The sequence below is a fragment of the Chanos chanos genome, chromosome 9 (assembly GCF_902362185.1).
Source record: "Chanos chanos chromosome 9, fChaCha1.1, whole genome shotgun sequence".
NCBI lineage: Eukaryota > Metazoa > Chordata > Actinopteri > Gonorynchiformes > Chanidae > Chanos > Chanos chanos.
Genome location: NC_044503.1, coordinates 19,915,455 through 19,925,036, shown reverse-complemented (window position 1 = coordinate 19,925,036; position 9,582 = coordinate 19,915,455). Strand labels below are relative to the sequence as shown.

At 42.8% G+C, this 9,582-nt stretch overlaps 1 protein-coding gene across 1 annotated transcript in view; it reads left to right on the top strand.

Annotated features, from left to right (window-relative positions):
• The first annotated feature begins 429 nt into the window (after positions 1-429).
• trabd2a (TraB domain containing 2A) overlaps positions 430-9,582 on the top strand; it is a 47,626-nt gene continuing 38,473 nt past the window's right edge. Inside the window, exons 1-2 of the mRNA XM_030785282.1 lie at positions 430-534; positions 1,354-1,914. Of these exons, the coding sequence (XP_030641142.1) occupies positions 430-534; positions 1,354-1,914 (666 nt within the window). The remainder of the gene's footprint in view (positions 535-1,353; positions 1,915-9,582) is intronic.

The window sequence follows — 9,582 nt, the reverse complement described above, 5'->3', positions numbered from 1 at the left end:
CGACTTAGAAAACATGTTTCGTTTAGTTTGAAAGGTTCTGTTTATGAGTGGGCAACTATTTGAGAGGTAACATTAAACGAGTCGTCCTCAGTTGTGGCGCGTGTCACTTGTTTATATGAAATATGTTTACTCCACTGTTTACCAGGTAGTGCATCAGTCTCATAAAAATACAATATATTGAAATAAACAGTATGTCGTAATTATTACACGACCCAAGGACTTAAACGTAAATGCCCCCATTTAAAAGGAGCCACACAGGTCACTGCCTCTTCACATTCCGTGGCAGAATGGCGGAAACAGGTCGGAAGGTCTGTGGTTTTCTTGCGGGACTGAAGTTTTGGGATTTAGTGTGATTTGTAACTACTTGTTTGAAAGGACGAGCGTCGTTTAAGACGAACAGTGATAACATCTACCACGTTAATAGTTACGATGCTGATGACTCGGGGCGCATTTGTCCAAGCATGGCTCATACTCCTGGTGAGAGCCAACCAATGGAGCCTCAAAGACTCCTCAAACTGCGAACTTAATCGAGAAGTAAGTCTTTCCGAACTGCTTAACTTAAAAGTGCATTGTTCAACTTTATAATATCATAATTTGCAAGTGTCATTCTTTTACGTAATTGTAGCCTATTATTTTATTCTTAGTGTCATGATTCGCGGCAGTGATATTTCTGATAATCTTCTGACTTGTGATTCCATAATGTAGGCTACTTTTTTAATTCCCTGTTTTAATCAAATTTTCTGTCGTTGGTAAATAAGCGAGGGAAGAATATTCTGAAGACCAAGAGGTTGTCAGTGAGCTTGTTGTGTGCCGACGTGTATTGCGTTTACTGCTGCGGCAACCTAATGGTCGTCTTAATAAGATATTAACAGTCTGTAGCAAGCTTAATTAACAACTTTTCAATCAACATTTCGCAACAATTTCCTGAAACTCGCCGCTAACGCGTAAGACTGTGAATGATGAACTGATGGTTTTGTATATGGACTGGGTGAATATCATTCCTCACGCTTTTGTAGAATACGTTTAAAAACGTGAACATATTATCTCCCCTCCAAATCTGCCCCCTACAAAGTTTTCAACGTTTAAAGTATATATGGCCTATCTCTTTATTTATCTGATGTTGCAAGATCAGACTGTATTAATCTAAGCAAATTTTTATGAGGTACGAATACCAGTGTTCATTAATGTTGTCCAGTCTGCCAGAACATGCTTCAATCAATACCAGTGTCTCTGTTCAGTCATTCGCTTTTTAACCCAGTGTGTCTAAAGTTTCATTCAAGAATAACCCTGTATCTACTTCAGTGCCATCTAATCTGTCCATTCTCTTTTCTTCCCTTTCTGGGGGGGAAAAAGCAAAGTGACCTGAACTCCTTCTTGTGGACCATCAAACGTGACCCCCCTTCCTATTTCTATGGAACCATCCACGTTCCCTACACGCGGGTTTGGGACTACATCCCGGAGAACTCCAAGCGGGCGTTCCAGGAGAGCCACATCGTATATTTCGAGCTGGATCTCACGGACCCCTACACCATCTCGGCCCTGACGAGCTGCCAGCTGCTGCCGCAGGGGGAGAACCTGCAGGACGTGCTGCCCAGGGACATTTACCGCCGTCTCAAACGACACCTGGAGTACGTCAAGCTCATGATGCCCTCCTGGATGACGCCTGACCAGCGGGGGAAGGGTCTGTACGCGGATTACCTCTTCAATGCCATCGCCGGCAACTGGGAACGCAAGCGACCAGTGTGGGTGATGCTGATGGTGAACTCGCTGACAGAGGCGGACATTAAGACACGGGGAGTACCTGTGCTGGACCTGTACTTGGCCCAGGAGGCGGAGAGGATGAAGAAGAAGACTGGCGCGGTGGAGAGGGTGGAGGAGCAGTGTCACCCATTGAATGGGCTGAACTTCTCTCAGGTGAGTGTGTGGATGTGTCTGACTGCTAAAGAGACAGACAGGTGAGCCCGTGCAAACTTCATTCCAGGTGAGTATGTGTGAGTGTACATCTTTGCACTTAAAAGGTTTCAGATTGGGTTGCTTTGATGTTTTGTTCTCTCCTCTGGAAATTTTGAACATTCTTGAAGTTCTCTTGGTAGACAGCAAGTTTGTGTTTTACAACATCACGCCAAGCATACTAACATGCGTATACCACATTTTGTTACTTTCAACATTTCAGTGAAAATTACTTAATTCATTTAAATGGCAGCAGTTCTGTGTGTGTGTGTGTGTGTGTGTGTGTCTGTCTGTGTCTATGTGAAAATATGTGTGTATATTTGTATGTGTGTGAATGTGTGATAGCAGTGGGACTCTTACCCTTTTAGAGTGAAGAGGTTTGGGTTTTTGAGAGTGAAGAGGGTTGGGTTTTCTGAGACCTGAGGGAAGGACGAGCAGAAACAAAATGATGACATTTGCTTTGAATGTAAAACTGAGGCTTGTTAAAGAAAGTCGCTCAGTGTCAGTGGACGTTCAGGCTGGTCCCAAATCTGATTTAAATGTGAAGACAGTGATATAATCCCGTACTCGTATAATCCCGTAGTGCATCCTGGACTTTGTACAATCAGAGGCTCCGATCCCTGATCTGTCCACGGCTGTAGTCAGTCATAATTTCATATTTTGTTGAAAACAAGCATCAACCTACTGCTGTTAATGTGGACAGGGACTGGTGAAGTCTGTGGATTAAAGAAAACATTTACTGGCTTCTTATCTACAGTGAATGGGCATGAGGTTAAAAGACTTGTACATTATACAAACATTGTGCCGACTGGTGATTTGTGGAGACCATGCCGGGTGTGGACTGCATCAGCTGAACAAATAGTCTTCTTTCACTGTGTGTCTCTGGTTATTAAAACGAATTTGAGTGTAATGGTTTTCGTCTGAACCAACTCAAAACCCCCTTGTTCAAGTGCAAGCTAACGTGGGTCTATTAGGCCTCACAATTACAGACGTCCCTCCACAGCCCACAGGCCCCGTGCAAACACATCAGGGCTGCAAGAATTTGGGCTAATGCTGCAGCAGACTCAGGAGGATTACCCGCGTTAATGCCCCTTCGCCCAAACACTCAGCTGCCCTGTCAGTGCCGCTCACATTCAGAGCCTCGCCTCAGATGGGGAAGATTTAGCGCTCAGTAATTTCCCCCAAAATCTGAGAGTGAGGTACAACTTTAAAGTCACCAGGAAAGGTCTGCGGAGTGGAAGGGACTTATTTAGCTATTGAATACAAAAGCTATGTTCTGTATACATAATGTCATCATTGTAATTGGAAGTTATGTTATGACTATAACGCTGAAAATTGACCATCAGTGGGTTAAGTCATAAACTGTACAAGTGTGTATGTGGAGAATGATGATGTAAGGAGCTTGTGACTGGTTGAATGCTCAGTGCTGATAAATGATGAGTATGACAGATACAGTGTAGGGGACTAAAACACACCACCTGACAGGAGAGTGAGATTTAATCTCTGATTGATATGGATTAGATTTAGACTGTGCAGAGCGTCTGCTCGCTGTTGGAGGTGGCTGACTGGGTTGGATAGAGGTTTTTTGTTGGGTTTACGGATTCAGAAGAGCAGGTAAATAAATCCCGTCAAACCAGAACTAGCCGGTCCTTTCATCTTAGGCTTTGTGTCTGAGGTCATGACCCAGGGGATCAGCAGGGCCAAGACTCCTTCACGCAGGACACGAGCATGGCGAACTATTCCAATTTTACCGCAGGGCAGCATGGGTGAAGGAAGGACTGGTTTCTGTCCTCTGTCAGGAGGCAGAATGTTCCGGAGAGATGGTTAACGCTCTTGGTCCTGCTGGTGAGCTTTGAGAATTTGAACCATTTCTGTGGTCGTTAACCAAACTTTGGTCATTAACCAAACTCTGCATGAGGAGCAAAGCTCTGTGTAAGAAACTATACAAGGGCCACAACAACCCGTAAGTTCATAGTGTTTTACTATCCTTAATATAGCAACAGAAAACTGCCAGGAGTCCGCAGGTATGTAAACTAAGAGTTGTAAATATAAAACAGAAGTAGAAAGTTTAACCAGCAAGTACAAGTTTTTTATTTGCAAATATTTACTCTGAGGTCTGAAAATGTACAGTGTGTGATTTGAACATGTCTACACCTCATCCTGCTGACGGAAAGAATCCGTAAATATGAAATCCAAATGCATGTGTGAATAATCATGTGACTCACGGCTGTGTTTTTAGCAATCTTGTGACTTCTGCAATGTTTTACTGCTTCCCTCACCAATAAGAGAGCCTTAAATACAAGCTCTCAAATGAAAAGGGATTTTTGATATAGTTAGTTCTGTGTGAGGTTTGGATGGACTATAAGTTATTATCAACAGTCTTGTCAGTCTAGTCAAAGACATCCAGAGTTTAAAATTCGAGCAATCGGAAACACCGGTCCCAGTCTGTTGTTGTGTCAGACACACTGGTCCAAGTACATTATTCTATCAGACATACTGGTCCCAGTCCATTTTTCTGTCAGAAACACTGGTCCCAGTCTGTTTTTCTGTCAGAAACACTGGTCCCAGTCTGTTTTTCCGACAGAAACACTGGTCCCAGTCCGTTTTTCCGACAGAAACACTGGTCCCAGTCCGTTTTTCTGACAGAAACACTGGTCCCAGTCCGTTTTTCTGACAGAAACACTGGTCCCAGTCCGTTTTTCCTTCAGAAACACTGGTCCCAGTCTGTTATTCTGACAGAAACACTGATCCCAGTCCATTGCTTTGTTCGGGAGTCTCTGTTGAGCTTGTTCAATATCTCTTTATGAGACACTGTCAGTATTATGGTAATTGTTTTCACTACATTTATACTTTCTCCAGTATGACCATCTTTATTATTTCTTATGATTATTGAATAATTCTAAAATTAAAATGTTTTGATGTAGTTGCTTTGACAATAATGTGCTATAAACTTTGTAATACTAATGAAGTGCAACTCAGTTAAAGTTAAACAATAGAGAGATGGAGGAGTGGAGGTGTCAATGTGTGTTTGTGTGTGTGTGAAATGCCTTATCTGTCGTTTGCAGTCTTCCCAAAATTGTTTTCTCACTCTCTCTGTCATTCTCTTTTGAAGTAGACTTCCACAGTCGGAAAAAGAGCGAGTTGCCAGATCTTCCAGTAAGCGCCGGCGCCTTGAGCTGTGTGTCTCCGCTTCAAATTCCATAAGCCTTTCGAATACTCACCACTTTGTGGTATTAAACATAATTCCAAACTCTGCAAAAAAAAAGTCTCAGGCGTTTACACTGGTTAAAAAAGACTAAAATTGCATTAGTTCACATGGTATCTTTTACCAGCAGAATTAACCATCAGACTTTTGCCCTTGCTCCCAACATCTTTCTTTTTCACATGTGAATTATTTTGGCTAATGAAACTAAACACACCTCTGTACCTCGCTGACTTGAAACTCTGTAATAACAGTCATCAATCTAGTTCAATTATGATTTTTTTTTCAAGGTACACCTTTGACACAGCTCTTTTGTTTTTTCTAGAGTTTTCTCTGGTTATGCTGACTCAGACATTCAGTTTTCACCAGTGCCTGGGCGGCCTTTTTCACGTGACATAACTCAAACGAGCGTAAATTTTCAATGGAGTTATTGGAATGTGTTGTGAGACGAGTTATTTATTTACACGTCTCTGTCAGTAATGAGGTGGCTCGTTCCCTGTCCGTCACAGAGAAGACCACACTGAATGAATATGCCAGTTCTCACTTTCTTACTCCAGTATTTAATCTTATCTTGGTACATGCAACATTTCCTTCCAGTAATGTCTTCCAATGTTATGTCTCAGAATGAGTAATACGAGTATGTTTGGAGAAGAATCAGCGAGCCAGTGATATTTAAGACGTTTGATTGAGTTTTCAGTCAAAATGTTTCCCTCACAGAACGTTCCGGCTTTTCTTAACTGCTGCGTAGGCTGTATATTTGCACATATGGGGACTATAGGTTGGGTGTACGCCCGTCCACCCTCACACCTACACACTTTAAATCCTTTATTATGTTTTATGCCAAACTGGGAGCAGAAATATTCCAGTTGTAATGCCAAGCTGCGTCGTGTTTCCATGATGAATTTGAAAAACACTTCAGTTTTTAAGGTAAATTAGCCATGTGTTTCGTAATGGGTCTTTTTGTAAGTGCATTACTGAACTGAGCTCTCTGTACCTAAGGTCCAGATTCAATAGCCTGCCGTGGCATCTCTGGTTCGAGTCAGATAGATTTGTCTGATTCCACTCTTGCTCAAACAAACTGCTGTTGTTAAAATGAAATGGGTGATGGTAAGACAATGAGAGCGACCTACACAAAAAAACAGCACAGAAGTTACTATTAGATGTTCAGTGATTATTTGATTGAGTTACATCCTGTGTTGTGAGCCAATGCCAGAGGTCCGTACAGATGAAAGGGCTGTAGTGTTAACCATTTACACTAGAAGAGGAGAGAACAGAAGTTTCAGTCATTTTACACGTGATGCTGAGAGGGAAGTTTCAGTCATTTTAGACAGTTACACTAGACGACAAGAGAACAGCAGTGTCAGCTGTGACAGTGCTGATTGTGGAAACACCGCTATGTGAGAAGTGGATCTCCAAGCCGCTTCCACACAGTGATGGTCCTTAAGCCCGACTTTAAGGACTGTTTTGGCATCCAGCCATTCATTTGGCCAGTTTGTCCACAGAGAGAAACTTTCCAAAGCTCTATGTAATTAGATTAAATGCAATGAACGATGTCTCCATCAGGAGTTTACCACAGAGGTTCAAAACCCTTCTCCTCTAGATTTGGAACGTTCCAGAAATCAGAGAATGCACTGTCTGAAAGTTCAACTAAGATTTTGAGACTTAAAGTGTTTTTTGAAGTCATGGGCAGACAAAGCGGCAGTTAGCAGTGATATTTGACTCGTTCAGGTTTAATGTTTTAGACAGTGGGAATTCTCTCTCTTTTCTTTTTCTGTCTTTTCTCTGTTTGGTTTTTGGACAGAGGGTGTATTTTTATCGTCACTGTCGAATTGTTGAATTGTCTTATTCTGAAATTTCCACCCCGTTCACTGAGGTGCTCTAATCCTCATTTCAAAATGTACTTTTGTAATCTTGGATGAAAGATTAAATGAATGTCTAAACATAGCGTCGTATCAGTTTTTGATGCCTGTAGTGAAGTGTTGACATCTGTGAAACATTTGTATCAGCAACATCCTAAAATAATAAGATTCTGTGAGAGTCCAAAGAGCACAGTTAAACACAGAGCTTCTCCCATTGAAATACACGCCAAAGGTTTGAGCCGCAGTAAGACTTAAAATCTTATCCAGATCAGAATTTTAAGGTATTAAACTCCTCAGACCATTTAAATGGGTTGATTTTGTTTAAATTTGGCCACATTTCTAAGAGCTGTGTGTGTGTGTGTGTGTGTGTGTGAGCAGCTGAGGAGAAGAGTGAGTGAGAAGATGGATGAGGTGAGGGGCAGGTGACGCAACAGACGACCCTGATGGGGTCGCATGTCACATGAGCGTTGACTCTCGGGGGGGGAGGGGGGTCTCACAGAGCCGTCGGACTCTCCTCACTGAGAGGCTTGGTTACCTCTGCGCTGTTGACCAAACACACAGGTATCAGGTGACTGAGATTCCACAGCTGCCCTTTGAATCTCTCCACATTCAGCAAACATTGCAAAGAGACAGCATGTGTAACGGTGCTAAGAAATGCCAGGAACTTTGGAGAAAACACATGAAATTTACATGTGTGTTTGATCTGGTTTCTCGTGTTGTGACACTCTGAATCTCTCTATGAAATTTTCTCAGAACTGGTGAAACGCCTCCAAATGTCGGTGCTATGAAAGCATCTGGGCTTATTTCTGTGATTGATTGGCCACATTGGTGCAATACCAAGCAATTTCTAAGAATAAGATTAATTAGAAAATGTAAATAAAGAGAGCGTTTTGGGCTGGCCTCGCTGCACAATGTTCTCAGATGGTTGGTAACCCTGTGTCTGGTTCAGAGACTTGATTATGGCCAGATTAAAGAGGACTGGGAGAAATGGAGCTGAACTAAATAGCATCATCAAGGCCAAACGCAGATGTAGTTGCAGATATGTCCACTGCGGCCTCCTTTTAACAGACTAATTCATGGCACGGAAATAGTCTGACGCTCACTATAGCAGCTTTTGAAATATTAAGGAATTTTTTGTTTTCCAAGCATGAAATGGAATGTTTCCAGCGAGGTTGAACTTCCATTGCACGCAGTACTACACAATAAGACAATCAAATAGCTGCTAGTAAACCTTTATTCTTGGGTGTGTGTCTGTGTGTGTGTTTGTGTATGTGTGTATGTTGTCATGTTTGTACTAGCTCATGATGATATGGAGCTAGGCGGCTTTGGGAGTTACTCCTGTGGTCTTAAGCTCCAAAGCCCATAGCTCTCTCCTTTGTCCCTGAGCCCTGTGTCACTCTGTGACTGTGAAACTCCTAAACCCTAAACCACCGTGTGCTTCTGTCTTCGGCCCACACAACAGCCATTCCGGCTCCGCTAGGAGAGACCCACCACCTCTGACTGTGCTAACACACTAATGCTAAGTTTTCAAACTTTTAACTGAATCAAACGGAAGCTGAATCTCTGGCTGCTCAGGTTGAGCACTTAGCTGTTAGCTCGAGGTCCTGGTAAGAATGAGAATGAACTTTGCAATAGAAAACTGTTCGACAATGATGACACCTAAACCATTTATATAAAACTACTGTTCTCTCACTGACGTGGATTTAACGTTCTAGATTAAGAGCTGGACAGTGGGATAAAACAGGAATGAAAATGACTCTTTCGCTGTCTCTCCTCATTCTGAAGGCTCTCTTCAGGGCCAAGCATCTGCGTCGGTGCGTTTTCCAAAACAACCACCAAAGCAGAGCTTTTAACCGTTTACGCTTCGAAGGTCAGGACCGTGCCGTTCCACTGACGTGACACTCACATAAAGCAGACTGCTCTCAAAACGAGCTTTTAACATTGGCCAGTCTGCGGCCTGGACGCCGTCACAGCTCTAACACATGCCACTTGGAAGCGTTCTTGTTTAAAAAGCCGAGGGCCGATCCCGGCCCGTCTTACGCCTCTCTGACATGAGTAAATACTGCCCAGTACTAACAGAGTGATGGCACTGAGAAGCTCACTGGCCCTGAGCACTTAGAGCCCTCAAAACAAGCAGCGAGCACTGTGATGAATGAACGAGATTATCAAACACAGCACAAAGACAAGGACTTCAGCCTCCTAGACATAAATAAAATTGGAACGCTGTGTGTGTGTGTGTGTGTGTGTGTGTGTGTGTGTGATGTGTGTGTGTGTGTGTGTGTGTGATATTTGTGAAAATATCGAAGTGTACTGTATGTTAATGGAGCAGTGGGGAGTAACAGTCTATAATGGTTAAATGACAATGCCAGCTCTGGATTGCAGAATCCAGCCATCCTTACTGGTCTTCTGGGGTGTTCTGTCCTGTGGAGTGGCCCAGTACTACAATACTCTGCTGTCACATTATTGTGGCCAAACACTGCCTCTTAAGAGTGTAGTTTTCAGAGAAAGGTTACGTTAAAGAGTTTAGCTTTTATCCGCTACTGCCTTCATTTTTTAAACTGCTAATTTGAA